General features: G+C 61.6%; 4 protein-coding genes and 1 pseudogene across 11 annotated transcripts in view; 1 reads left to right on the forward strand and 4 right to left on the reverse strand.

The window, feature by feature from the left end:
* The window catches only part of LOC149852950 (DLA class II histocompatibility antigen, DR-1 beta chain-like), a 298,803-nt pseudogene extending 275,398 nt beyond the window's left edge, over positions 1-23,405 (forward strand). Inside the window, exons 5-6 of the transcript XR_016439268.1 lie at positions 22,368-22,629; positions 22,803-23,405. The product of XR_016439268.1 is annotated as a DLA class II histocompatibility antigen, DR-1 beta chain-like (transcript). The remainder of the gene's footprint in view (positions 1-22,367; positions 22,630-22,802) is intronic.
* RGL2 (ral guanine nucleotide dissociation stimulator like 2) lies at positions 10-6,408 on the reverse strand. The gene is made up of 18 exons (XM_090029002.1): positions 6,038-6,408; positions 5,702-5,767; positions 5,429-5,619; positions 5,290-5,352; positions 5,034-5,206; positions 4,811-4,923; positions 4,485-4,700; positions 3,673-3,776; positions 3,497-3,581; positions 2,908-2,985; positions 2,740-2,814; positions 2,552-2,584; positions 2,342-2,463; positions 2,167-2,259; positions 1,943-2,069; positions 1,656-1,868; positions 1,090-1,204; positions 10-998 (listed from the first exon to the last, which is right to left on the reverse strand). The coding sequence occupies exons 1-18, from the start codon at positions 6,146-6,148 to the stop codon at positions 805-807; spliced, it is 2,172 nt and encodes a 723-aa protein (XP_089885128.1). The 5' UTR covers positions 6,149-6,408; the 3' UTR covers positions 10-804.
* Positions 6,874-11,248, reverse strand: TAPBP (TAP binding protein). The gene is made up of 8 exons (XM_090029013.1): positions 11,107-11,248; positions 10,810-10,998; positions 10,208-10,495; positions 9,698-10,042; positions 8,044-8,370; positions 7,854-7,943; positions 7,654-7,679; positions 6,874-7,293 (listed from the first exon to the last, which is right to left on the reverse strand). Exons 1-8 carry the CDS (start codon positions 11,141-11,143, stop codon positions 7,282-7,284), a joined length of 1,314 nt encoding a protein of 437 aa, XP_089885139.1. The 5' UTR covers positions 11,144-11,248; the 3' UTR covers positions 6,874-7,281.
* ZBTB22 (zinc finger and BTB domain containing 22) lies at positions 12,090-14,150 on the reverse strand. 2 transcript variants are annotated; one of them, XM_090029012.1, is made up of 2 exons: positions 14,139-14,150; positions 12,090-13,664 (listed from the first exon to the last, which is right to left on the reverse strand). In XM_090029012.1, the coding sequence occupies exon 2, from the start codon at positions 13,657-13,659 to the stop codon at positions 12,094-12,096; it is 1,566 nt and encodes a 521-aa protein (XP_089885138.1). In that variant the 5' UTR covers positions 13,660-13,664; positions 14,139-14,150; the 3' UTR covers positions 12,090-12,093. The 2 variants fall into 2 exon arrangements, with proteins under 2 accessions (XP_089885138.1, XP_089885137.1); XM_090029011.1 differs by lacking the exon at positions 14,139-14,150 and adding an exon at positions 13,981-14,116.
* DAXX (death domain associated protein) lies at positions 14,447-20,325 on the reverse strand. Of its 6 annotated transcripts, none has more exons than XM_090028997.1 (8): positions 18,960-20,325; positions 18,040-18,355; positions 16,762-17,620; positions 16,286-16,509; positions 15,922-16,105; positions 15,029-15,689; positions 14,656-14,863; positions 14,447-14,575 (listed from the first exon to the last, which is right to left on the reverse strand). In XM_090028997.1, the coding sequence occupies exons 1-8, from the start codon at positions 19,571-19,573 to the stop codon at positions 14,516-14,518; spliced, it is 3,126 nt and encodes a 1,041-aa protein (XP_089885123.1). In that variant the 5' UTR covers positions 19,574-20,325; the 3' UTR covers positions 14,447-14,515. The 6 variants fall into 6 exon arrangements, with proteins under 6 accessions (XP_089885123.1, XP_089885124.1, XP_089885122.1 ...); XM_090028998.1 differs by having other exon boundaries at positions 14,656-14,866; positions 16,355-16,509; positions 18,960-20,319; XM_090028996.1 differs by having other exon boundaries at positions 14,656-14,866; positions 18,960-20,315.
* Positions 23,406-27,935: the final 4,530 nt, after the last annotated feature.

Here is a 27,935-nt window from a genome sequence, read left to right on the forward strand (position 1 = left end):
TTCCATCTGTAGCTGCTCATAGTGTCCTTTATTGCTCTCTCGTTAGTGTTACAGCAAAATGTCGGTGGCAAAAAGGCCCCGATCTGGAACCGGGAGTGGGAGCGTGGATGATTCCTGCCGCCCCGCCCCTCACATGCGGGGAGGGCAGGGATGACAAAGCTGGAGCAGGCTGAGATTCCCTGAGAAGCAGCAGTCTCTGGCCCGTGGGGCTGGGGGGCAGGAAGGATAAGGGGGGGTCCCCCCCAGGTCCTGCCTTTGCTGGTGGGGGCTGTTGAGGCTCTGCATCAGACAAGGGGAAAGAGGCTGGATGTTCTTCCCCCTTCTCCCAACAGCTTTAGGGAGTGTCCAGCCCCCTAGACCCCCAGGACAGGGAGGAGAGATGAGGGGGGTCCCCCCCAGGGGCTCACTGCTGGGCATATGAAGGATAAGTGCCTCGCTGGGGGGGGTGGGCAGGCAGCGATGCCCCATGGATGTGAAGTGGGCAGGGGGAGAGGGCATTTGTAAGATCCAGTCACAGCAGCTTCTTTTAGCACTTGCAAGGTGGGTCTGACCCCCTCCATAAGGCAGCTGCCAGTTTGAGACAGGAAGTGGCCATTTTGGACATCTGGAAACAAGTCTTTGGCACCCAGCATCCTATAGTTGTGGGGGAAGGGGGAGACAAGGGTGTTGTCATGGCAACCTGCACCTTTACACTGCCAGGGAGCATTTGGCAGAGCAGAGCCAAGACAGGAAGTGGGCAGGGTATGTGCATCTCTGGGGTATTCCCCTCCCCCAGCACAGTCCCTCGCCTCCACGGCTCCTGGCTCAGAAGAGGGCCCGGGTGAACTTGCGGCCTGTGGCCTTGATCTTGGGGAAGGTGGCACTGAGCTCCGGCCTCCGGGAGGGGGTGCTGGGGGCAGGCGGGTGCAGCACTGGGGGCCCCTTGGGGCGCAGCAGGAAGTCTAGGCTGGTGCTGTTCATGGCGTAGAAAACGTTGGCTGTGGGGGGCAGGATCAGCTCTGTGGAGAGAAGCTACAGGGGTAAGGATAGGGGTCCTAGCCACCAGGACCCCCCCACCCCCAGCTTGTCTCAGCGCCCTGCAGCACTCACCTCTGTCCTCGGGCAGCAGCTGCACCAGTTGGTACTGGGAGGCTGTGGCTGGGTCCTGGCTGTGCTTCTCCAGCACCTTGGCAATGACGGCAGGGGCCTTCTCTTGGCTGGTCACCTGCACATGGCAGCACCACCCCAGGTAAGATGAAGCTGAGGACATGTGGCCCCTTGCCATGAAGCTGGTATGTTCCCCCATCTTGCACCAGAGCACAGGCAGCGCTGTAGAGAGAGCCCAGGTGTCCTGGCTCCCCCGCCCCCGTCTGGGTCGAGACCCAAGGATAGAACTGGGCTCCCAAGTCGCCCTACCCCCCACCCAAATCCAATCGGGGTCTCAGCCACAACCTAGGAATTGAGCCCAGGTGTCCAGGCGTCCAGGCTCCAGGTCACCCCCCACAAGTGTGGCAGGGAAGGAAGCAAAGACTTAGGGTGGTTAAGGTAGGGACATGACCTCCACTGCAGAGGGCCGGGTGGAGCCCTACCGTCTGGCAGTGCTTATGGCCTGGCAACAAGCAGCAGGATAAGTGCATGTCCAGCTCAGTTCCCACCCCCACAAGTCCTGCGCTCACCAGGACACTCTTGTAGAGGCTGCCATTGGACAGCCCCATGCGGGCACGAATGATGCGGCAGTCGGAGGCAGTGCCAGACTGTGGGGAGGGGAAGGCTGAGCCGCAGGAGGCTGAGCGTCGGTGGGTGCGGGCGAAGCCTCCTGGGGCAGGCAGCGGGGAGGCAGCGTCCTCAGGGGCCACATCCAGCGTCGACACCGATGGCCACTTCATATGCTGCAGCAGGGGGGGAAAAAAGGGGATGAGGGCGGCATTTGCAGGGGAGAGTGGGGGGAGTGTCAGAGTGTCACCTGTGCCAGGCGGGAGAGAAGCTGGGAGCTGTGCGGGGATAGCAGCAGGTCAGGGCTGGTTGCTGGCCCCACAGTGGAGCCGGGCTGATCCCAGGAGATCAGGGGGTTCCCCACGGAGCTCAGCAGCCTGGAGCAGGGTGGAAGAGAGACAGCATGGTGTGGGGGCTGGTTCTGGAGCTCTGTAGAGACTCCAGACCACCCCCACACCCCCAGTGCAGACTCACTCAGTGCAGTGGGTGATGACCAGGGTGGGCTTCGGGGGGCGCTGTGGGGTTGGTGCCTCCCCCGGGGGCTCGATCTCGCATGACAGCGTGTGGCTGTGGGTGGGGGTGGGGGGTTAGAGATGGCGGAGCACATGCTTTGTGTATACGAGCATGCACATGCATGGCCCCCTTGTACCTCTGTGCCTCGGGGAGGGGCTGGAGGGTGCGCAGCCAGTGCTGGAAGGCAGGGTCGGGCTGGAGGCTGTAGTTGCGGCAGATGGACTGCAACAGGCGTAGCTGGGCCAGGACCTCAAACTCCTGCGGGGATGGGATGGGAGGGGGTAAGAACCAGCTGGGGGGGGGGGGGAGGCAGAGGGGCAGCAGGGGGAATGAGGTGCTGTGTCACCTTGCGTCGCTTCTCAAAGTTGATGTATCCATTCTGCAAGAGAGGGGAGAAGGCACTGTGAGCCCCAGAGACATTCCCCCCAGCCCCGTGGCCTGCAGCCCTCTTTGCTGGACCTGCTATGTGAACCCCGTGCCCAGGCATGCATCTGTCTCTGCATATATGTGTGTGTGTCTGTCTGCTTGTCTCACCTCCAGTTCATCCTTCACAGCCGCATCCAGCATCACCAGGTCCCGCAGGAAGGTGCCCAGGTAGGGGACCACACCCTGGGGGGAGGGTAATACATGGGGGGAGGTTCAGAAACAGCTCCCACCCTTACCCAGACTCCTGCCCAGCATCATGCATCTTCCCCCTCTCACCACAGGGCGCTGCTCCTGGGGTCTTCGCTGCTGCCTCCGGGGGATAGGGTCAGCACCAGGTGGCTTGGAGGTGCCCTCCTGGGGGTAGAAGTCAGGGGAGACTACTGAGTCACATGGGGGAACAAGGGACCAGATGATGGAGGGGCTGGGATGACAGTGGGGAGCTCTGGCCATCCAGCTGGGAAGTGTGTGGTTGCAGTCTCGGGTTGCAAGGCACAGCGGAAGGGGCTGGGGTTTCCCAGGCTTTGCCCCCCTCTGGATGCTACAGGGGTCCAGGGCTTTCCCACCTTCTTCAGCAGCTGGGTGTTGGTTGCAGGCCAGGCTGGGGGTAGTGACTGGGCTGGGCCAATGCTCCTGCTGGGACTCAACCCTGGGTGGCTCTGGCTGGAGCATCTTGCTCCTCTGCTCAGGGTCAGCCCAATGCTGCATTTGGGGTCAGGGCAAAATTTTACCCTCACTCAAGATTGGAGGTTTGCAGCAGGGGCTCTGTCGTGCAATAAACCCTCTACCCCTCCCACCCTGGACATCCTGACACCCCCTGGGGCAGCGCTGGGCATGGTGGAGATGGGGCTGAGTTGGAGTTGCTCACCTGGAAGAGGAGCTGGCGGCTGAGGCTGTAGTTGTCCTGCTCGGAGCAGATGGTGCTGAGCTCCTCATAGCTGCGCTGAGCGTCCCTGTGGAGGGCGGGGACAAGAGAGGCAGTGAGTGAACCCCCCCACTCAGTGGCAGGACCTGGCCCCTTCTCCAAACCCCACTTCTCTGCACCTGGAGATCTCATCCCAAGTACGCTTGAGACGGTGCACGGGGCTGGACTGCAGCGCGGAGATGATGGCATACAACGAGGAGAAGTTCCTCAGGGCTCGGCACTCCTGGGGGGGCAGAGGGTTCCCAAGGTCACGACCTTTCACCCCACCTCCTGGGGGTTGAGTAAGGGTCAGAGTTCAGGGGTCATGGGCTGGCAGCAAGGGCAGGTACTAGGGTTAGGGTCTCACTCAACTTAGTTTCGCAGAACTGCCAATCTGGGACGCAGGTGTTGCTAAGTTCTGGCTCCAGGGTCAGGGGTCAAGGGTCATGGGCTTGTGCTCACCTCAGCCACAAGGACCCACTTCCTTGGACGTACATGCTGCTATGGGGGGTTGGAGGCCAAAAGAAAAGGGGCTGGCAGCAGGGTCAGGGTCTGACCTCAGCAATGCAGATCCATTTCTCAAAGGGATGGGTGCACTGCTATGATAGGGGGGGATCAGGGGTCAGGAAGCTGGCCATGAGATTTGGGGTTGGGGTGTCAGAGGGCTCACCTTGGTGGTGCAAATCCACTTCTCAAGCAGGTGCGTGCAGTGCTATGGCATGGGGGTCAGGGGTCATGGACCTGGCAGCAGGGTCAGGGGATGAACTCAGCAACCGGGATCCACTTATTAAGCAGGTGGGTGCAGTGTTACAGGACTGGAGTCAGAATTACAGGCCTGGCTCCAGGGTTACGGGCTGAACTTGGCAATGCAGATTCACTTCTGGAGCAGGCGGGCACACTGTCATGGTAGGGGGTAGGGGTTACGGGGCTGGCAGCGGAGTCAGGGGCTGACCTCAGCTACGCGGATCCATTTCTCCAGCAGGCGGGCACGCTGTAGTGGGCGCAGGTCGGCAGGCCCCAGGCAGGAGCGGACAACAGCGCCTGCCACGCGGTTGAACTGGCGCACAGTGGCACGGACGCTGGGGCAGGCACCCTCTTGCCCTCGGCGGCCCCGGCGCGACCACAGGGAACCCAGGCACTCGTAGGGCACCACGCGCACAAACAGGTCCTGCGGGGGCGAGCGAAGGAGATCAGAGGGATCTGTACCCCCTGCCCTGCTCCCAAACAGGACAGGGGTAAGTTGGGGTCTGCGGCTGGTATCCCCACCCTCTCGCTCACCGCCTCCAGAAGGGTCAGCTGGGCCGCCACCTGCTCTGCTTGGAAGCCCAGGAAGTCCAAGGGATTGGCGTCCTCTTCTGGCCCTTCCTCATCCTCCCTGTCGGCCTCTGGCTCTGTGTGGGGGGTGGGAATCCAGCATTATAGTGAACATACCCTCATCCCCGCCTCCCCCCACAAGCCTAACTCCACTTCTCAAGTACTGCCTCCCCCCAGTCCCTCTCACCTGTGTGGGCAGGACCCCCCAGCAGCTCCTGTAATCGCCGCTCTGTCTCTGAGCCCTTGCCCGCGGCCAGCTGCAGGCTCCGGGTCAGCCGCTCCCCCAGGCCAGGCTCCAGCACCCCCCTGAAGTCCTCGGGGTAGCCCTCCAGCCAGGAGCACAGCACTGAGGCGAAGGCCCTGGTGGGGCAGCACAGACATCAGGCAGGGGAGGGTGGGGGCAGAGGGACCCACAGCCAGGCGTTTGGGGGGGTGTCACTCACCGCCGCACCTCGGTTACATCTGGCGTGGGGGGTCCTGGCTCCAGTGCCCTGACCTCCTCCAGCCTGGGGGAGAAGGAGGGGTCAGTGAAGGTGGGGGCGGCTCCCCAGGCGCCCCTGCTCCACCAGCTCCCTCTGGTACCTGTCGAGCAGCAGCCGCCAGACGTCGGGGGGGCGGGCGAAGGCACGGTGGGTGGCCAGGAAGGCTGGGACGTAGGCAGTGTCGCCCAGGGCCTGCGCCTCCAGCAGGTGCCGCGCCAGCCGGGGCAGGGTCCCTGCTTTCAGGGAGCGGGCCGGCTGCCCCCCGCCGGGGCTCCCCGCTGCGGCCGGGGCCTGGGGGGGACAGGGTCAGAACCGGCCTCGAAGCCGCCCCCGCAAGCCCGGGCGCCCCCGCGGCGGGTCCGCTGGCACTCACCGCCGGGCGCGCGGCCACCGTGTAGATGGCACCATCCTCCGCCGCCTCGCTCAGCGTCACCGGGGCCTGCGGGGGCAAGGGGTCACGCGGGGCCCGTCTCCCAGCTCCCCCCAGCCCCCCCGGCTCACCTTGGCGGGCAGGCAGTACCAGCGGGTGCGGGACAGCGGGGGCCCCTCCCGCCTCCCCGGGCCCAGGCAGCCGCCCAGCCGCAGGAACAGCTTCATGGCGCCCCACGGCCCAAGCGGCCCCCCCGGGAGCGCCCGCGCGCCCCGGCTCCCCTCGGCCCGGTGCTTCCGCCTTCGGCCCCGCCCCGCCCCGCCCCGCCCCGCCCCTCACCTGCGGCAGGCGGCAGGGCTCGGCGCAGCTCCGGTAGGCGCTGAGCACCACGCCCGGCGCGCGGCCGCCGCCCGCCCCGTCCAGCAGGAGGCGCCGCGAGCGCGGGAGCATGGGCGGGCCGCCCCGGCGGCCACCGCGCCGCCCCGGCCCCTCGGGCACCGGCTCGGCTCGGCTCGGCTCGGCGCTGCGCGGGCGGCGGGGCCGGAGCGGAGCGGCCTCGGCCAGTCCGCGGGCTCCAGCGCCGGGGCTTCCCGCGGCCCCGCCCGGCCCGGCCCGGCCCCGCCGCCTCGGGGCAGGAAGCTGCACAATGGCCCGGCTTCCGGCCCCGCGCGGCGCTTCCGCCCCCCTCCCCCGCGCGGCGCGCGCGCACGCAGAGGCGCACTCGGGCGCCTGCAGGCACGCACTCATCGCCACGTGTGCGTACATCGGTGCACGCACCTGCACGCGCATACTCAGCACTTGCATGCACCCGCCTGCCCCAGCATGTACCTGCACGCGCAGGTGTGTGCCTACAGCCTTGCACCTGCACGCCGCTATGCTCGCGCATGCATGTGCCCATACATGCCTGCATGCATACGTTTTTACCCACATGCTCGCACCTGGATGCACTCATCTGCACAGGCATCTACCTACGTGCTCACATACAAACCTGGATACAAGCACCTGTCTATCCATGCATGCATGTGCATACACATATATGCACACACCTGTATATGCATGTGCATGTGCATGCAGCAGCCTACCCGTGTGTCTCCAGGCCCCTTGCTCCTCAGCCCAGGAGGTTGGGGGTGTGGGCGACTCCATGCGGACTTGGAAAATGAAGAAGACACCGGGTTGGGGACATCACTGCAAACGCCTTTATTTACACGCTGGAAGGCCTCAGGCTCCTGCTCCCATACAGTAGTACAAAGGCCCCCTCCTGCCAGGGGCAAAGTGAGGGGGAGCAGGGGGACTGTAGGCTGGCTGGGGGGAGCTAGGGGATCGGGTCTCAGAAAGGAGGAGGGGGTTTCCAGCTGCAGAGGGGCAGGGGCATGGGAGTGCAGAGATAATGGCAGGGGGCACAGGAGGGTCCTGGTAGGGGTCTGGAGTGTGCCGAGGGGTGTACCAGGGCCATCTGGCCAATCAGCCCTCAACTTTGCCAGCCCCACTCCCCGCCTTCCTCTTTGGGTTCACAGTTGCATCCCCGGGGGGCTCAGCACCACACCCCCCCATCCTCAGTCTCCTTGTGCGGCTCCACTCCGGCTTCACTCTGACTTCTAGGGGGAGAAAGAGTGGTCAAAATATTTGCAGGTCAGCTACAGTCCAGCAGGGCCGGGCTGGGTGCACCTTGCAGACTGATTACCTCACTCAGGGGTGCACGAAGTACCTGGAGCACTGGGCTGATCTCTGTAGACCCCAATACCACCCCATCCCCCTTTTCTCCAGCTTCTGGACCCCCGACCTGGCCACGGCTGAGTTAGTCTCAAAGATGCACCCTGTCCTCCTGCCTGCAGGGAGGGCACTGGGAGATCCCCACACCCCCGGGGGGGGAGCTTGGCTGAAGGGTAGATCTGGTTGCTCCAGCACGACACGGGGCAGGGTAGGGGGATATGGGGCTGGTTATGGGGAGGATTTACCTTGTTTTCCTCTTCAGTGTGGGAGCCTGGGAAAGGAAGCAGGGGAGAGGTGTGAGACCTGTGCTGGGGAGGGGCTACAACGGGCTGGGGGGCACATGCCCCAAGGAGGAGAATATATGCCCCTTCCCCAGCAGCTGTGGCAAGGTGCAGGGAGGCTGGATCCCAGGGTGGGTGTACTGGGGGAGGGGGAGGTTACGCACCCAGTCCCCCCACGGCACGTGCAGCGCCATACAGCAGGAAGGCAAGCAGGAACAGTCCCACAGCGTCCTCCAGGGAGGGACCTGAAGAGCCTGGCGGGAGGGAGGGACAGTGTGAAGCTACCAGACAGTGCCCTGGACCCCCACCCCAGTCCCCACATCTCTATGGGCCCTCAGCCCAGCTGGCACCTACCTGCCACGTGGAGCTGGGTGCGGCGGTGCAGGGGGGTGCTCAGGCTCACATGGGCCACAGAGCAGGTGATGGTGGCGCCGTGATCGCCAGCTTGAGCAGGCAGCAGATGGGCGAAGCTGGTTAGCGCGTAGGTGCCATTGGGGACACGCCGGTGCCCTGTCTGCCATGTCTCAGTCACGGCTGTGGCTCCTGCCCCACCAGGCTCCCGGCGCTCCCACGTCACAGTCACGTCCAGCGGGAAGTAGCCCGAGATCTCACAGGCCACTTCTACCCGCGCCCCTGGAGCCACCACCACTGGGTCAGGGTAAAGCACCACCTTGGGAGGCTCTGCAGGAGAACAGGGGTTAGAGACTGGTCCCATATGGCTCAGCTCCCCTTCCCCATCCCCCAGGGACAGGGACAGGGACAGTACCGGGGGGGGGGCAGCATACAGCGGCAGTCATAACATCAGAGAAAATGAGGGTTGAAGGGACCTCAGGAGGTCACATCTAGTGCAATCCCTGCTCCAAGTAGGAGCAGCCAGGGCTTTATCAAGCTGGGGCTTAAAGACCTCTAAGGATGGAGACTCCACAACCTCTCTGGTTTACCTGTTTCAGTGCTTCACCACCCTCCTAGTGAGAGTTTCTCTCAATATCCAACCTAAACCTCCCTTGCTGCACTTGCTCTGTCATTTGCCACCACCGCAAACAGTTCAACTCCATCCTCTTTGGAGTCACCCTCTAGGGAGCTGAAGGCTGCTGCCAAATCCCCTCTTAGTCTCTTCTCCAGACTAAATAAGCTCTCCTCATAAGTCGCAGCCTCCAAACCATTCTTCACTAGACTCTTTCCAACGTGTCCACATCCTTTCTGTAGTGGGGGCCCCAACGCTGAACACAGGACTCCAGATGTGGCCTCCCCAGTGCAGAACAGAGAGGAAGAATCACTTTTCTTCATCTCTGGCAACACTCCTGCTAATGCAGTGCAGGATGCCGTTAGCTTTCTTGACAACAGTCACACACTACTGATTCAGTGAAACCCTGGCCCTTTTCTGCAGAGCTGCTGCTTAGCCAGTCAGCCGCAGCCTGCACCGGTGCAGGGGATTGTTCCCTCCGAAGTGCAGGACTTTGGACTTGTCCTTACTGAACCTCAGGGGATTCCCTTTGGCCCAACCCTCCAATCTGTCCAGGTCACTCTGAATCCTAGCTCTACCCTCCAGCGTATCTACTACTCCCACCAGCTTGGTGTCACCTGCAGGCTTGCTGAGGGTGCACGCCATCCCATCTTCCGGGTTGCTGATGAAGATACTGAACAAAACCAGCGCCAGGATCCACCCCTGGGGCACTCCAGACAGAGGTCAGCCCCAGTCCAATACAGCCCTTATAGGGCCCAGCTCACCTCCCCCTTCCTCCAGAGCCAAGCCAAAGGGGGTTGGAGCACGGCAACCTCTCCAGCAGCTAGGGTGGGCACGGGGGCCTCAGCAATCAGTCCAACACAGCTGCACCCGCCTCTCCCACCCCAGGGAAGTGTGTCAGGGGACAACACAACCCAGAGGACCCTCGGGAGCAGGTGGCTTGGAGCCCAGTCCCATATGGCCCTGTGAAGCCCAGTGCCTCCTCCACACCCCCGGGGGGGACAAAGACTACTTGGGGACCCTGGGGCACAGGTCCCGACTCACCAGCGACGTTGAGCTGCATGGCCTGCTGGGCGTGCAGGTGCGGCTGGTAGACGGTGCAGATGTAGGTGCCATCGTGCTGGGTGCCCACGTTGCGCAGCCGCAGGGAGGCATTGTACATGCCTGCAGCAGTGTCGCCTAGGAAGAGCTCGGCCCCTGGCTCAGCCACGTGGGTGCGGGCAGCTGCCCCGTCGTAGGCCAGCAGCACGCGCCCGCTGCCCCGGTGCTGATAGCGCCACTCCACAGAGAAGGAGGGCCCCAGCGGCGCGGTGAACCCGCAGTCCAGCAGCACATCCGTGCCCAGGCGAGCGTAGGTTTTGGGAGTACGGGTGAACACGGACAGCGCTGCTGCAGGGACACGGGATAGACATGGCTCCAAGCTATGAACACCACGGAGACACAGCTGTGGTCCCCCCCACCCCCTACATTAGCCCCACCAAGGAGGGACATGAGGCTGCGGCCCCCACCTCCCACATCAGCCCTGCCAAGGAGAGATGGGGATCCCCTGGTTACCGGTTGCCAGAGTCACCCCCTCTGGCTGCTGGGGCAGCGGTGGCTGAGCCTGCAGGACGCTGCTGACGCCATAGTGGGCAGATGCCTGGACGCTGGCCATGAACCAGGGGCCTTGGAAGCCAGTGGGGCAGAGCTCCCAGGGCATCAGCCCCGCAGCCCAGGGCACGTGGGCATCCTGGGGCGTGTAGCTGGTCACCTCGCAGGCCGAGGGTGACACTGTCGCCTTTGCTCCGGCTGCAGAGGGGTCCTCAGCCAGGAGCAGCGCCGACCGCAGAGCCCCCGCTGAGTCTGGCGGGGAGACATGGCATTAGGGGGCACAGAGACCCCCCACCCCTGCCACAGGGGCCCCATGGGGCCTGGGTTCATGGCATTAGGGGGGAATAGAGACCCCCCCCCCAATTCTGGCTCAACCCACCGCCCACCCCAGGAGCAGCCCCCACCATAGGGCCCTGATGGGGTCAGGGGGGCAGGATTCATGGTACTAGAGGGAAGAAAGTCCCCCCCATGCTGGGAGGCGGGTCTGGGGGAGAGAAAGACGGCACTAGAGGGAGTGGAGACCCCTGGGGATCCCTCCCATCGCCCGCCGCCCCGCGCCCGCGTACCGAGGACGGCGAAGGCCAGGCCGGGCTCCACGTCGGCGGGCAGCGCCAGGCCGGGCTCGGCCGGGCCCAGCGCCAGCAGGGCCGGGCGCTGCGACACGGCGCTGGGCATCATGCCGGCGCGGCCGCCCGCCTCCTCCACGAACCAGCAGCGCAGGCGGGCGGGCCCCGCGGCCCCGGCCCCGCACAGCCCTGGGGGGGCAAGGGGGAGGGCTCAGCGCGGGGCCGGGGCCGGGGCCGGGGCCGGGGCCGGGGCGGGGCGGGGCGGGGCGGGCCGGGGCCGGGGCCGGGCGCACTCACCGGCCAGCAGCAGGACGGCGACGGCGGCGGCGGCCATGGCGAGGGCGGGAGGAGGATGGCGGTGCTTTCCCTTTCATTTTCTGGGAAAGGGCGGGGCGGGGCGGGGCGCGCCGCGGGGCGGGGCGGGGACCCCCGGGGACACGGGCACGCGGGGCCCGGGGCACAGAGGAGCGGAGCCAGCACTGACCAGACCAATAAATATTTTATCGAGACGGTTAAAAAACCCACGAATGGAATCGAGTTACAAAAGAGTCAAACAAGCGGGAACCCGGCGGGGCAACAGCGGGGCCTGGGGGACCGGAGGGGGACAGGACCCACCCCGCGGGCAGGGACGGGGCATGCGCGGCGGGGAGGAGGGGACAGGGTCCCGGCCCCCCCTCAGCGCCCGCCTCCCAGGCGGCAGAGAAGGGGCAGGGAGCACCCCCGCCCGCAGCCTGCCCGGCCCCGGGGCTGCGGAGACGGGGGATCGTACCGACGCGGGCTCACTCAGCGCCGTGCGCGGGGGCGGGCAGCAGCACCGTGTACAGGGCGACGGGGCAGCACCAGAGTGGGGGGCGGGCAACGGGGCAGCAGGAGGGGGAGAGGCGTCAGGTTCCCAGCTCAGCACCAGTCCTTGACACACGCACGCACACGCACGAGAAAACAGAAGCGCGTCACAGACAGCCGGACAGGGACAGACAGACACGGCCCCCGGCACAGGGTTGTGGGGAGGGGGGACTCAGCCGCCCCCTCCCCCCCCGCTCCATGGAGAGCAGCAGGCGGGGTTAGTATTAAGAGATGTGGGGACCCCGGAGTCCGGGCCCCTCCTTGGCAGTGGGACGCGGGTTGGGGGGGCATTAGCTGTCCAGCCCCGCCCCCAGCTGAGGCTTCCCCGGGGGGTACAATTGTCACTGCTGTACCCAGCTCCTCCGCGCCCCCAGCCCTGTAGGCAGCATCTGGGATGGGGGGGGCAGAGAGGTGCCACGGGGTAGGGGGGCAGAAGCCCCCTCACATCTTGCCCCCGCTGGCGCCAAAGCCCAGTTCACTGCGAGGCGACCGCCCAGAGGCCGCCTCCCGCAGGGCCCCCCAGTCGCCCTCCGCCCCACCAGCCGTGGGAAGCTCTTTTTTGGGGGTAACCCCTGGCGGGCCCCCAGGAAGGCTGGCAGCCCCCCCCGACAGGCGGTGGCGGCGCTCGCAGTGGCCCTTGTGGCGCATGAAGCTGTCTCGCCACATGAACTTCTTGGCGCAGACATCGCACTCGTAGGGCTTGAGGCCGGTGTGTGTCTTCATGTGCTCGGTGAGGTGGTGCTTCATCTTGAACTTCTTGTTGCAGACGGGGCAGTCAAAGGGGCGCAGGTTGAGGTGCATGTTGACGTGCCGGTCGCGCATGCTCTTGTGCGAGAAGGCCTTGCCGCAGTGGCACATGAAGATCTTGTTGCCGTCGCCGGCACCAGCCGCCAGCTGCACAGCCCCGTGCTCCACGGGCGCCTGGGGCGGGAACACCAGGATCTGGTTGCCCTGCATGTCCAGGGGCAGGAGGGAGCGCTGGGTGAAACCGGCCCCGCCCGGCGACTCCTCCAGGCCCTCGTAGGGCGAGGGGAAATCGTCCGAGGACTCGCAGAAGTTGACCTGCTCCTCCAGCTTGGAGCCAGGCGGCTCCGTCAGCGTGCGCACATCGCTGATGCTGAGTGGGGGCTCGCCGCGGGCCGGCCCCACGTCCACGGGGTCCTCGTCCTCCTCGCACGTGAGCACCAAGTCTTCCTGCAAACGCTCCTTCTTCACGTACACCCACTGCTTCTGCGGCATGATGCTTGGCTGCACGTAGGCCGGGCGCCGGCCCCCGCCGCCACCGCCGTCCCCACCGCTGTCGCTCACGTCATCGTCCGTCTCCAGGATGAACTTGCTGCCCCCGGAGAAGGGCTCGGGGCAGCGCGACGGGCCCTTCTCGGCCTGGAAGATGACCTCCTCGTCGGGGCCATCCGAGCCCTCCCGCTCCAGCGTCCCGGCGCTGCCGCCACGGGCCGCGTACTTGGGGGCGCCGTGCTCAGGCGCGTCACCTGTCTCGCGGGGGCTGAAGTAATTGCTGCTGCTGGGCGACTGGTTCTCACTGGTGCGGCTGGAGTGGGCACGGAAAGAGGAAGAGGAGGAGGCTAAGGAGGAGGATGGTCCCGCGCCGCCCCCACTGCCTGCCCGGCCCTCCTTGAGCAGCTCCGTGCACTTGTCCACAATGTGCCACATCTGCAGGACGCTGCCCACGGTGAGGAAGTTGACGATCTCGTCGGCCGCCATGCTGAGCCGGCCTGTGTAGGCGGCGCCGAGCACCGTCTCGAAGGCGCCAGGGTCCATGACGCTGGGCAGCACCACGGACGTCATGTTCTTCAGCAGCACCTGGTCATGGAAGTAGGGCGAGGAGGCGGCCAGCACGGCCCGGTGGGCACGGAAGATGCGCCCCTGCACCTGGATGGAGATGTCGCACAGCTTCCCCTCCACCCGCTGCTGGTTCAGGTTCTCCAGCAGGGCGCTCGCCACCTCGGGGAAGTCCACGTGCACGATGGCGCCGCCCCCGCCGTCCATGGCTCCTGCGGGCACACGAGGGGTCAGGGCTGGCACATGAGCCCCAGCACCGCACCCTTCTCTGGGGACCCGGCCAGCTACGCCCTGCACGCCGCCACGCCCACACCCGCTGGCCCCGCCCCCGGCCGCACCCCCCATGGGCCCCGCCCCCTCGGATCCCCGCAGCGCCCGGCGGGGGGGGGGGGGGCTCTGCCGCGCCCCGCCCCCGGAGGCCCCGCCCCCACGAACCTTTAACTCGACCCCGCCCACGCAGGCCCCGCCCCCTCCCCGGTGACCCCACCCCTGCCCCGCGCGGCCCCGGCCCCACCGCCCCGCGCTCACCGCGCTCCGGCCCCGGCCCCGCTCGCGCCCCCGGGCCCTAGGCCGCCGCCACCGCCATCTTGTTATTCGCCCTCCTCCTCCCCGCCGGCCCCTCCCCTCAGCCGCCTTAAAGGGGCAGGGACCACGGATCACCCCCCCCCACACACACACACCCACACCCCGCAGGCCGGGTGTCGGCCAACCCCGCCCCTTGCCTTTAAAGGGGCCCCACCCTCCAGCCAGGAGGAAAGGGGCAGGGCCAGCAGCGACCCTTAAAAGGGCAGCCCGGGCCGCATGGTGCCGGCTCAGGTCCGCGGTGGGCCGACAGCAACGCTTCCCCTTTAAAGCACCGCCCCCTCCAGGTGCCGCGCCCCTTCCGCTGGGGCTGCTGCGCGTTAAAGGGACAGGTCCCAGGCAGCCCCACCCCCCCTCCCCCAATGACGACGCAGCCCATTGCTTTTTTTTTGTAACCTTTTTATTATTCTTTTTTGTACAAACACCAATTGGGGGGAGGGGCCAGTTGCCCCCCCCTCCCCTCCCCTCCCCTCCCCCCGGTCTAGTCTGAGTCGGACAGAACGATGATCTCCTCGGGATCACACTGGGTCGCCACGCTGGTCTGTGGGGGAGAGGGCAAGGGTCAAAGGCCAGGGATCAAGGGTAGCCTTGCACCGCCCCACACCAACCCCGACCCGTCACCTTGCAGGCCTTGGCCAGGAGGCGCTGGGGTAGGAGGGAGGGCCGGCGCCGGTGCCCCCACAGGTGGGGGCTGCTCTGGGAGCTGCTGACCAGGCTCTGGAAGGGGGAGTCACAGCGCGTTGAGTCAGGCAGGGGGCTCTGGCGGGTTGGGCACAGCCCCGAGCCCTCATCTTCCTCCTCTGAGCCCACGCCGTGAACCTCAATGCAGCTGCTGCCAGGGAAGGTGCAGGACAGAGGGGGTCAGGTAGGTGGGGTGAAGCCGCAAGACTCCCCTGCCCACCTTGGGGCCTGTCCTGACCCCCAGCCTCCCCCTGCTCCATGCTGCTGGGGGTGCAGGGGCTGCCCCCAGTGCCCCCCACCCAGCCCCTCTCACCTGCTACTGCGAGGCAGCTTGTGGCGCCCCCGCTTGTGGGCCGGGGGCCCAGTGCTGCCATTGGAGCTGGTGGAACTGATGGGGCTTCCTGCCCCATTCTCCAGGGGCCAGGGGGCCCGGGGCCACTCAGGGGTGGGTGGCTGCTGCCTCTTAGCAGGCAGCTGAGTCCGGAGCTCATGATCTGCCCCTTCCAGCTCCTTGGCCACTGTGGCTGGCTCCATGGGGCAGATGCTCAGCTCAGTCCGAGAGGAGACTGCCTCGGGGGAGAGAGGGCTCATGGCAGTGGCCTCGGAGGGCACAGGGGAAGAGGGGACAGCCTTGGGGGTGGCTTCAGAGCCCCCCGTGCCTTGTGGAGAGGGGGGCGGCGTCTCGCTGGACTCCAGGGGCAGTGCCTCAATCTCCAGTACAAACATCTCGTGCGCAGGGCTGGGGCTAGAGCCCTCTGCTTCTGCTTCCTCAGTGCCACCTGGCTCAGGCTCTGGGTCCTTGCATGGCTGGAGGGGTCCCTTGCTCATTGTAGGGGCCGCAAGCTTCTCTTCCTCCTCTTCATGTTCTGTCTCCTGAGATATGCTGTCTTCCATGCCTGACAAGGACGGCAGCAGCTCTGCACTCAGCTCCATGCACTGGTCATCCTCTGTGGCCTTGCCAACTGCAGCATCCTCTGGGGGAGGCACCAAAGAAATCAGAACCCAGGCCTGCAGGCTCCCAGGTTTCCCATGTGCCTCCCAGAGCAGGAACAAGATCCCAGGCATCCAAGGACAAAACCCCTCAGACTCCACTCCCTTCCCAGGGCAGGAACAAGACCCACTCGTCCAGGCTCCTGCGCTCTCCCCACTGCTCCCGAGCAGCAACAGAACCCCTCAGACCCCAGTCCTCTCTCAGGGGTCACGTACCCTGCACTAGAGCATCTGCTACCCCTTCCGCTTCCTCCCCAGCCAGGCTCTGCTGCAGTTCCCCCTCTGTGTCTGTGCTCAGGAAGGCCTCTTCTTCCTCAGAGTCTTCCTCCTCCTCTTCTTCTTCCTCTGCCTCCTCTGCTCGTGATGCCACACTGCTCGCAGCCACTGGACTCCTGGTGGCCTGGGGGGGTGACAAGACAGGGCAGGTCACTTGCTGTGCCTGCAGGAACCCCACCACCTCACAAAACACCCTCACTCCCAGGCCCTCCCTGCTCCTCCCCACTTGGAAAAAGGTGGCCTCCAAGGCTCCAGCCACTCTGTGCTCGTCACGTTCTCCTGTGGCCCAACCCTCCGCTTTCACCTCTGCATTGGGGTCCCTGTCCCCCAGGTCAGGCTGTGCTGGGGGGCAAGGGCCAGGGGTGCCCCGGACCTGCCCTGCCCGTCTGCGGCTCCTTTCTTCCTCCTCGCTCTCATCCTGCAGCTGCGCATAATGCGAGATGACGCTCTCCAGCCGATTCAGGGCTGTGGTCTGGTTCTCCCGCAGACGCCGGGCCAGCATTGGGTCCGTCAGCGCAGGATCTGTGCCTACAACCACATAAGGGAGAGGGAGGAATAAACTAAGCATCCCCAGCCCAACCTCCTGCTCAAAAAGCACTAGCATCCCCGCAACCAGACTAGCCCATAGACCCCGCAGCACGTAAAGAAGAGGCTCAGTGCTCATCAGCAAGGTCCTCTGTCTACCACCCTGTGTTAGCAGGAGAGAGGCTTAGCTCTCCCTGGAGCAGCAGTAGGCAGAGGCCCCTTGGACCATGCCAGCCCCACACACCCTGCACTCACCAGGGCGGTAATCATCGGTGAGATGGCTGCCAAAGTTGTAGATGAGGTCGAGGTGGCGGCGCTCCTGGAGCCGGTTGCCGACATCCCGAAAGGCATCCTGGGCCATGCTCTCTATTTGACGCTTCTTCAGGGCTAGGCCGTGGCGGGCACTGGCCTTCTGAATGACCTTGAGGATGTCAGAATAGTCAGGAAAGATGTCAGGACGGTTGATGAAGCGCTCGATGCGACGGTTGACCTCTGGGTAGCGGGTGCCACGGTAGGGGATGCGTTGCTCAATGACGCGCCCCGTCAGACTGCTGCACTGCTTCAGCTCGCACAGGCGCTCAAAGATACGCATCATGCGGCGCTTGAGCCGGCTCTCCTGCAGGTAGGTCGAGTCCTCGCTGTCCATCTCCGACAGGTCCAGCTCCCGCTCCTGTAGCCGGCGGATCTCCCCCATGTAGATGTGCAGCAGGTTCTCCAGGTACTGGATCTGCCGCTTAGAGCCCGTCCCATGCCGCCCTGCCCCAACCTCTGCCTCTATGGCTGCCAGCTCGCTCCTGCCCGCCTCAGTGTCCACTGTCTCATGCTCCCCAGTGTTGTTCTGCTCCTGATTCGTGGCAGGGGGTGGGCAAGGAGCGGAGACAGAACTGAGGGCCAGCTTACGGCGCTGGGTGTTGGCCTTGAGCACAGTGCATACTTCATTAATGTAGACATACACCTTGTGGTGCCGGGCCTGCACGCGCGTCAGGCAGCGGCTCAGCACGTTGCGGAACTCAGCTGAGGCCAGGAACGCGGGACTTGCCTTCTGGTGCCGGCCCATCAGGTAGGGGACCACCTCGGGGTGCTCCTCCGTCAGCTGGGCACAGCAGGCTAGGAACTGTTGGTGACAGATGCACAGAAGAGAGGCAGGTGGGGCTGGGGTCGGCCAGGCATGGTGCTCCAGGAATTGAATGGGGTCAGGGTGGGGGTGGGGAAGGGAAGAGGGAGGCAGAAGCAAGTATCAGTGCTCCACAGACTATGGGGGAAGAAAGCAGGCAGGTGGGGAAGGGGTCATGGGTCAGCCAGACACACTCCCAAGCCTGCGGGCAGAGGGGCAGGCTGGAGGGGGTGGCAGTGAGCAGCCGGGGTCTGGGCCCTGTTCCACCTCCCCCCACTGTCACAGGGGAGCCCCCCCTCCACCCACTGGGCAGCCTGGGGAACTGGGCACAGCGCCCTGGGCAGAGTGCAGTGCAACCTGTCCCGGGCACGGGATACAGAGAACTAGGGAACCAGGGCTGGCACGCGAGGGGGACTCACGTCGGCAAACAACTGCTTGTTCTCAGCCTGGAAAGCGCCCCCGTCCTGGGGGTCCGTGGCTGTAGTTGTAGGACCATCCAGGGGGGCCTGGCTGGTGGGCGGGGGGGAGCCGGCGTTGGCCAAGCGGCCATCCTGGGGGGCGCAGCTGGTGGGCAGGGGGGAGGCAGTGGGCGGCGCCTCATGCCCGTCGTAGTCGTAGTCGTCGTCGTCCAGGACAATGATGCTGCCGTGGGGCGCGGCCGCCATGGGCGCAGGCTCACAGCAGGAGGGCCCGGCGCATCCCAGGTGAGTGGGGGGCACCTCTGCGGGGATGGACCTGCGGGGGAGGGGCGTTAGCACGGCCAGGGGCCCCCACCCACCTCCCCGTAGCCCCACCCCCGCGGGGCCCGGGCCCCGGGCCCGCGGAGCCCGGCGGGGGCGGGGCAGCAGCACGGGCCCGCGGGAGGGGGGAGGAGGGGTGGGGCCGGGCCGGGCCGGGGGCAGGCGGGGCCCGCCCCCCGCGCGCCCCCCGGGCCCGCCCCCCGCGCGCCCTCACCCGCCGCCGCCGGCGCTTCCGCGGGGCCCGAGCCACCGAGTTCCCTCCGCGGCCACGCGCAGGACCGGAAGCGGGCCCCACTGTCAGGTGCGGGCGCCGCCATGCCGCCGTACGGCCGCGCCGGGCCAATCAGGGCCCGCGTTCGCATCCGGGTCCTGGCCGGGCCCGCGGCGCCGCCATCTTGCCGCACGGCCAGCGGCGGCGCCCCGGCGCGGTGCGCCTCCCACCAACCCCGCCCCCGCGGCCCCCGGGTGGCTCCCGCCCATCCGGCCTCCCGCCCCCTTCGCCCCGGGACAGCGGGAGGTGCAAACCGGCCGACCCCCGGGGCGCCGCCATTTTCCCGCGCGGAGAGTACTTCCCGGTGTCGCTAACCACGTGACCTTACTGCTCACGTGACACCACCCGAGCAATCAACACGCCGCACTCCAGCTTCCCCCTCCCATCATTTAAGAGGCGCGGGCGGGGCATGACCTGGACCGAACCACCTTCCCGCGAGAGGGCGGTGGGGGGCGTTCCGCTCCGTTGTAGGAGGAGGGGGCGCGCGCCACTGCGGGGGTCTGGCCGATACCATTCCCGCAGGGCGGGGGGCACGTGCTCTGCGCCTGCTCCGCTTCCGCAGAAGATGGCGGCCTCCACGAGACAAGCCATTAATAGCACCGTCCGCGCGCCGCTCCGCCGCGGGCTGCTAAGATGGCCTCGGATTGACAGCGACCCAGCGCGCATGTGCGCACCCGCACCTCCGGGCAGCTCCGTTGGCGGCCCGCTCGTCCTGCGCATGCGTTGTCCCTGTCCGTACAACAACATGGCGGCGCCCAGGGCAGCTGCAGTTTCAGTCAGGAGGGTGGAGACGGCGGCTGCGGAAGGCCAGAAAACCCCATTGCGTCCAAGAGGCGGCTCAAGGGCCCTTTTGGGGGCTTTGTCAAGCTGCACGGTTTGCAGCGGAGGGAAGCGGCCCAGAGGCTTTTGCCTGGGGTCGGGCTTTACGGTTACACGATGCATCTGAATGGTGCTGCGGGGGCTCTGCTGTCGGAGGGCGGATGAAGCGCAGCCGCGGCTCCGAGGTGGGCAGTCCGTGCCGCCTCTTTCAGCATGGAGCTGTCCACTGCCCCACGTGTCCCGCAGCCGCCACGTGAACCCCGGAGCAGATGCTGCCTCGGGCCTCGGGCCCACTGCAAAGCAGCAGGCGTTTCCAGCAGAGCTGGTGTGCCAAGATGCCCGTCAAACCCCAGCGGCAATGGTGGCACCGGCCGGCTACCCCGGTTTGGGACGCGCTGGCTGGACGCCCCTCCGCTCCCTGAGGCTCGGTAGCGAAGCCAGGTCCTGGTGGCAGAGCCGAGGCCCGTACTGTCAGGTCCCTCGTCCAGCCCGTTACACAACTCCCTCAGCCCCCACGCACCGGCAAGCGTGACCTTGGCCTGCAGACACCACAGGGACAGGCGCCCGGGCCAACGCAGGTCCCCAGTCTCTTGCCCTAGTCGGGCCATGCAGCTGAGTCACAGCCCCCGTGCCCTGGGTGAGACCAGGCCCGTCCTGCCCAGTCTCGGGGGGAGAACGAGTCCTGAGGGGGGGCGGCTTTCCCCCTGCTCCTCTCCCGCTTGCAGCCTCCAGCTCTTCAGGGCTAGAAAGTCGGCTCTGATTCAGAAGCCGTGCCCCTCGCTCTTGTGCTCCATAGTGACTGATGCCCCTTTCCTCCAAGGATGTGTCCAGTCCCTTTGCGAGCCTGGCTGAACTCTCAGCTTTCACCACATCCTTGAACAGAAGGAGGGAGGTCCGTACTTGAATTGCACGCGGCGTGAAAAAGAACTTCCTGTTGTGAGTTTTAAGAGTCCTATCCATTGGTATCATTTTGTCACCCCTGGTCCATTTACGTTTTCATGCTATACAATCAATTAACAAAGCAACAGCATGCCGAGTTTAGGCCCCTGACAAAGCTACATTCCATGGTAAATTTAAAATTGAGCTTCTTTTGAAGGCTAGAGTCACAGCTGCTTCATTTTTTCCAGGTTGGTGGCTCTCAACCATCTCAGACTCAAGGCTCCTTCAACAGACTCCAGACTTGCAAAGATGTCTGCATCACCTGAACTATGCTAGGACCTGACAATTGCTGGACTGATCATCAACACATCTGCTTGGTTATAACATTCAAACTGGCTCTGAAATGACGGCTGCAGCAGAGGCAATGCTGACAGATCAGTAAGGACCCGGTCAAGCACGATCTCTTCCCCCTGCGCCCACGTGAAAAACAGGAGAATTCCAATCACCAGCATGGGGAGGACATCAGCAACACTTCGGGTGCCTTCAGGTCCACTGCCATCTGCACCTGTGTGGAGACGTTTGGCTTCACTAGCAGGAAACATCAAGACTGGATTGATGAGAATGACCAGGAGGTCCAAGAGTTGATCGACCACAAGCGCGAGGCTTTTTGTGCTTGGCAGAGCATAATCAACTCCAAATAACGGAACTGAATCACCAACAAGCTGAGACAGAAGCCCAAAGCAGGACCCGTGGTATGAAGAACAGATGGTGGGACAGCAGAGCAAAGGGATTCACCATCTTCCTGATGTCCACAATACGCATGATTTCTTCAGTGCCACCAGAGCCAACCATGGTCCAAGTACTCGGGGACCTTCCAGGTCCCGGTGATGCTGGAAACAAACCCCCCTAGCAGGAACATCAGCTGCTGAGCAGAGCACATCAGGTTGCTGGACCCTCTTGTTGGGTAAGAGACTGTGAGCCTGGGGCAGCCCCTGAGCCCCTCAAAAATGTCCTCAGAGTGTGCACCCCCTCAAGTGCTAACTCAGGCCATTTTCTACCCCTGCCTGAAGCAAAAAAATCTGGCTTCCTCTGTTCTTGAAAAGGGGGATCTGTCCCTTCTAGGAAAAATGAGATAAAGGGTGTGATTCCCTAAGCTGGCAAAAATTCTCCTGCTAAGAGCTGGAAGGACCTGAGAGAGCCAGGTGGAGCCAAGGCACTTGGGACTGAAGAGCTGGCTCCTTCAGCCTATCTCAACTTGTTCTCATTGATCAGACAGGAAGCAGAAGACAGGGGTTTGGGGCTGAAGGACTCCCAGCCAGGGTGCAGTGGACAGGGTCTGCCAACAAGACTATGGCGTGTCTTAGCAAGCCCATGTGTTTGGCCCCAGTGGTGAGTCCCCGGAGTCCTGGGACCTTTGTTGTGTGCACAGAGATTGGGAGGCACAGGCAATGACTGAGGCTGACACTCACCACAGCCCCCTGCTCACCATTGTTCTGGCCTGTGCCCAGACACACCTGCCTTCACTGACAAAGATGGCAGGGGCAAGGCACACACATTGGGAGGTGCAGACACCTGGGTTCAGTGCCCCTCTTCCATATTTAAGCGCTTCAAAGGATCCTGGTCTTTGAACTTCAGAGTCCTAGGAAGCATCAGTCCTGATGGATTTTGAATTAAAAAAATATGAAGATTGGTTTTCAGAAAGCAAATATTCGACCATTGGAAACTAGAGTCAAAATAGCAGATTTAAATTTAAAAACAAATAAAGAGACATAATCTTCTTGCCCCGAGGCTAAAACTGCTCCCTGGGCTCAGGGGGTTGAACGGTCCTTGTCTCTGTTCTTGCTGTGAATGATCAGAACCTGACACCAATTTGAGACCTTTCTGATGAGATCCTGCCTAGGGTGACAATGGTTAGAGGTGGAGAAGACTTGGGGGTGGGGAAATAGGGCCTTTCCTCAAGGGAGGGATCAATCTTTCCCAGCTCACTCCCTCTGCTTTTTGTCCATCCCTGCCCGCACAGGAAAACCCAAGGTGAAAGTCTCCCCAACAAAATCGGGCGCAGGCCCACCCAGACACACTGGTTTGTTCCGTGACAGGGTCTTACCCCGGCGGGATCGAGGTGAAATGGTTGAGGAACGGGCAGGAGCAGACGGCCGGAGTGGTGTCCACGGAGCTGATGCGGAACGGAGACTGGACCTTCCAGATCCTGGTGATGCTGGAAATGACCCCCCGGAGCGGGGACGTCTACACCTGCCAGGTGGAGCACAGCAGCCTGCCGGGCCCCGTCGCCGTGCTCTGGGGTAAGGAACGGGGAGCCCGGGGCAGCCCCTGAGGTCTTGGAGGGGAGGGGTTTCCCTTTGTGCAGCCCCACACGGGCTGTCCAGGGTCAGGCCCCTTTGCCACAGGGGCAGGGGTGTGAGCAGGGGGTGGGAGCCCGGACTGAGCCCTTCACCTCCGGCTCTTGTCTCCACAGAGGCGCAGTCAGACTCAGGCAGGAGCAAGATGCTGACGGGGGTCGGGGGCTTTGTGCTGGGGCTGATCTTCCTGGCGCTGGGACTCCTCGTCTACCTGAGGAACAAGAAAGGTGAGTGGGGCATGGGCAGGGCAGTGGATTTGGGCCTTCCTTAGGGCTTAATGCTGGACCTTTGGGCCTGGCTGCAGGCTCCCCTCCCTCTCAGCCCCCAGCACGAGCTGCCGTGGAGTCTGGCAGGTGCCTCCTGGCTTCTCACCTCCTGGGGCTGGGGATGGATCCCCCTGTCCTGCACGCTGCTATCTGATGACCACTCATAGCCATTTATTTCTATTGGAGTGAACTGAATTCCTAGTGCAACTGAGGGTTAAAGTCTATAATCTGTGAAACACATCAATAGGGCGGTTGTACATGGGATCACTTGTAGTATGGACTGTTCACTCATGTTGGGTTTATGGATAACATTTTGGTTATGGGTTTGAATGGAAGTTGTTGAACCTATGTCATGCATGTATGTATATAATTGTATTATATTTGTTATTAATCTTTATTCTTCTTTTCTGTAAATCGCTATAGCTAAAATAAAGAACCCAATCTGTTACTTAGGCTGGAGCGGATTCTTGGGAAGGTGGGAGTGAGGAACACACCGGTTTGGCGGGACACCTCAGTCAGCCGAGCTGCCTGAATGAGAGCCCAAAACTACTGACACCCTGAGGATCCTGAATCTGGTATAGCGCCTGGCCTTGGTGCTGGGGAAGGGTTACAAAATCAAAACAACCACATTAAAATAACAGTGCATCTTGCACAAAAATGCAAGATAGTGGCTGAAACCATGCAAAATAATGCAATCCCAAATGATTTCATCTCCTGTGTTAGTTGCAAACATATCCAATGTTTTATTATGCCAAAGCATCATAGTGTTTGGAATTACCTGAAAGCTGTAATAGCTAGGAAAGAGAACCTTCTGCACAAATGACAGTGGCTGGAGCAAAACTGGACTGTGGTAACAAGACTGCTACTAAGACCACGAATCTCCGCTAATGGTAGCAACCCATTAAGCATAGAGAAAATGGAGCTTGATAACAGTCATAATAATGGCTGGGGCAAGAGTGGATGGGGATGTTGAGAGCACTATCAAGAAGAACAAACAGTTGCTCCACTAGTGCTTGCCATCCACCAGATGTTGAGTTAGATAAGCCTCAACCCTCTACCACACCCAAGCCTAACAATAAAAGCAATGGTTCCTCTAAAAGGAAAGTTGTTGGCAGAGACCTGACGCATCACATGTGCATAACAAAGCTAAAAGAGCAAAACAGGGGCCCAGACTGCCTAAGCTGGTGTAACTAGAGAAAGCAGGAAACTACAGATCCATTTCAATTGAACTAGTATGACTGAAGAAAACAAAGGACTACAAGCAAAGCCTGTGTTGCAGGGCACTTAGACTGCCTGCTCCTTTCAGGGCAGAAGCAGCTCAGCCAGAGAGCCCTGCAGGCTAAGCAGAGCTTCCTGAGCGGCAGGCCCTGCACACAGTCAGCTGACCAGGAGGCAGGGCCCTGGGCACATACAAGCCCCAGGGCTGGGGCTGGCAGGGGTTCGTTCTCTGGTAACTGCCAGGGGAAGGAGATCCAGCATGAAAGACCCACCCTGAGATGTCTGGTTCCCTGCCTGCAGGACTCCTAACATACCCTGAGCTGAGTAGCATCCTAGACTATGGGAGAAGTTTGCCTTCCTAAAGGGGCAGAGCATGACCCCATCATTATGGTTATGTTATAGCCCAGGGGCTGATGTTTGCATTCCTGTTTGAACTGGTGGTTTGGGATGATTCTGAGGAGAGGTAGAGGCCTCATTAGTGCCCAGTGGGGCAAGCAATTGCATTGGGCCAGGTCACAACAGCTTGAGTAGTTACAGAGCCTGGAAAGGGAGGGTGTGTGCAAAGCACAGAGCACACAAGGGGCCAGAGTAAGCTGAGGGCCCAGAGGTGACAACAGTTGTGTAACACCTGCAAGGCATGGGGCATGGTATAGGGAAGGCTTTGCAGCCACACAATTAGCCCATAAGGCTTCAGTTGCCCTGTGCGGCACAGTATTGGTGCAAGGTATGGCGAACGGCCCAAGAACCAGAGTGCTTGGGAGGCTCAGCAGAGCAGGGCCACGTGAAGGTCCGTGCGCAGCCTCCCAATTTATTATTTCACCATCAAGATGGGGAAGGCGAGACCAGACGGTGCTCATGGGGTGGAGCTGGCATGGCACAGAGCTACCAGGGGCATCATGACTTCCCCTGGGGACCCTGGCCAGTGACAACCTGTAAGAGGTAAAAGACGGCATGCACTGAAGACAGGGCCTGGCAAACATGAGCGTGCTATGTGCTACTGTAAATGTATCCTGGTTAACACATTCCCCTGCTTGATTAAAGCATATTTATCACAGCAAGTATCCAATAGCTGTCTGTGGCTTTGTAAATGCCTCCATAGATTGTCACCATGTGAATTATTGTAAATGTAAATTCTGCCCCATTGTTAAAACAGCTACCCAAAGTACCCTGCCCTGTCATCAGTGCCCCAAGGTACTCTGCTCAGTCAATGAAGACCTATTTTCAGTCAATTGAGACCCATCCTACTTTGATTACAGTGTAACCACTTGGCCAATCAAAAACTTGCAAAAACAAACTCACACCTGGGCAATCCCAATCCAAAACAAGATCCAAGCAGTTGGCAATTGTAATGTGATTGTCCATTCCTCCCTACTATGTTCGGACTTTAAATGGACCAATGATCGAGGAGAAGTACTTTGAAATGTAGCACACTGAAAATGTCCAAGTCATTTTGTACTAGAAAGTGTGTTTCGTGTCACTGTGTATGCCGTTTGGCTGTAAAGCATGATCATGTTTTCTATGGGATTGTTGTACATCGTGCCTCTTGGAGGACTGGAAGGGCCACCTCCCATCTCTGTTACCTTAAGACTCCTCAACAGAAGCTGCAAAACCAGTTGAGAGACTGGCCAAATCCTGGCGTGTGACCCCCTTTGCACTCCTTGGTCTGCATGAGCAGTGTCCCAGGGAGGTGGCTTTTTGACTGGGGCCCTGTGATGAGGTCAGAAAAAGTTATTTACGGTTCAAGCCACCTGGGCTGGGGGGAGCGGGGCTGTCCTTCCCTTGGGTCCCCTGGATAGGGGAGGGGGAATGCAGGAAACCTGGCTAGAGCCAAGGCCAGGCGGTGCAGAGCCAGGGCTCTTCCACCGGCAGTAGTTGTGGGGAGTGGGGGTGGGAGTCCAGGGCAGGAGCTGGTAGCTGACCACCACCCAGGCAGGGGCAGAGATCGGCACCCCCGGCAGCGCGACAGAGCTACATCAACTCACTGAAGGGCCCTTCGCAACGCAGAAGGAACTGGCCCCACCACCAGACGGTTTCATTCAGAGAAATGGAAGGAAAGCAAGACATCACACCAAAGCTGTAAGGAAACTGCTTTTGGGCCTGTATTGGTAAGAAAACACTCTTGCAGCTAAAAAAAAATCTACTTGGATTTTGGTAATAGCTTATTTATTGGATATCGAGAAGGAGTCTTTTCTGTCATTTAGTTTTATAGCTGGTTTGTGGTATTGTTATTAACACCTGCCTGCTGTTAATCGAACAAAGTGTCGTGTTAGTCCTTAACTGCACTAGGTTTAAAATCCTGCTTTTAACCGGAACACTGGCCATTATCCTCTAGAGGTCCACCTCCAGATTCCCCAAACCAGCTTTATTTTCCCAGTTCAGTCAAAGCATAGACCAAGAGAAGGGCAGAGAGAGTGCTTCACGGAGGTCCTCAAGGCTGATCTGGAAAAAAACATGCAACATAGTGGGAGACTATTGCCCAGGACCGCCCCAGAGGGAGGGAGAGGTCACTGGATGGATCTCAGTACTCTGAAATCTTGCCACAACAACAGGAGATAGAAAAAGTGTTGAGGGCCAAATTGAAAATCCAGATTCAACCACCCCACAAGAAAGCATGTGCCCTAGCTGCAGCAGCATCTGTCGATCCCAGATAAGCCTTGCCAGTCATACAAGACCAGTATGGAAGATGATCATCCTGGACTGCAAGGGATTGTCAGTCAATGATGGTGCATTTTAGCTTGGATGTTATTACTAACATGCTAACTCTGGAGCTCTGTGAACTGCCATGCAACTTGGCTTCTTCCTTACGATCCCCAGGTCAGCAATTCTCAACCCAGCTGCCACAGCTCCCTGGGGTGCCTTGAGATCCTTTCAAGGTTTCACAATGTGGGCAATGTTAGGTGTACAAACATCATTCACAGGGTAAACGCAAAGATTTTGCCCTGTTGTGGTCCGAGTTCTTTGCAGGTGTAAACTTCCTGTTATTCTTCAGTAGCTGAAAGAGTGAAAACTAAGTGCCGGCACTTTCCAGTAAGTAGCTTGCGACTATGATAAAAGTTGCCTCAATTCTAGAGAGGCTGAGAGTCACTTCCCATACGTCCATGGCCCTTAAAGCTCCAGGACCTGTACTCAACTGCTCGCAATGCTTGGCTGGTGCTTCTGCTCTTCATCCTTCCTTTCAGGCTTTGACTCCTGGTTCATTATTTTAACCCAGTCATTCCAGCGATTTTTCCAAAATTCAGCTAGACTTGCTGGTATTGCTATATTCACTGTTGACAAAGAAACTGTGTGTTTTTAACTTCCAAATCACCAGTTTAAACTGAACTCTGGTCAATAGTAATGTAGCTGCATCCCTGAGGGGCCTCCAACAGAAACAGTCCCATTGGTACAGCTTCTGGCTTGTTGCATGGTGACCACAAGAGGCAGCAGGTGAAGTTGCAACCAATGTAGGGCCCACTATGCTGCACATAAGCAAGATTTTGGGTACGTGTCCACCATATAGCTGGTCCAATAAAAAGGTATATCCTACAAACACTTGCCTCTCTTAACTCATGTTAAATTCCCCAGCCACATTCCCTTCCGTGTAGTGTTGCACTTGCACTGTGTTACACAAGGAGTTGCGATGTGATGTAATGTCATGTCATGTCTGAAGATGGAAGGAGGCAAGGTAAGGCTTCATTAGCTTATGACAGTCATGCATCAAGGCAAGTGTTTTCCTGAGAAAGTTTGAGTGCAAGATGTGGCACTTCAAGGAGTTGCAGTTTACAA

This window comes from Crocodylus siamensis, chromosome 15 (assembly GCF_052110815.1).
Source record: "Crocodylus siamensis isolate JL-2025a chromosome 15, ASM5211081v1, whole genome shotgun sequence".
NCBI classification, from domain to species: domain Eukaryota; kingdom Metazoa; phylum Chordata; order Crocodylia; family Crocodylidae; genus Crocodylus; species Crocodylus siamensis.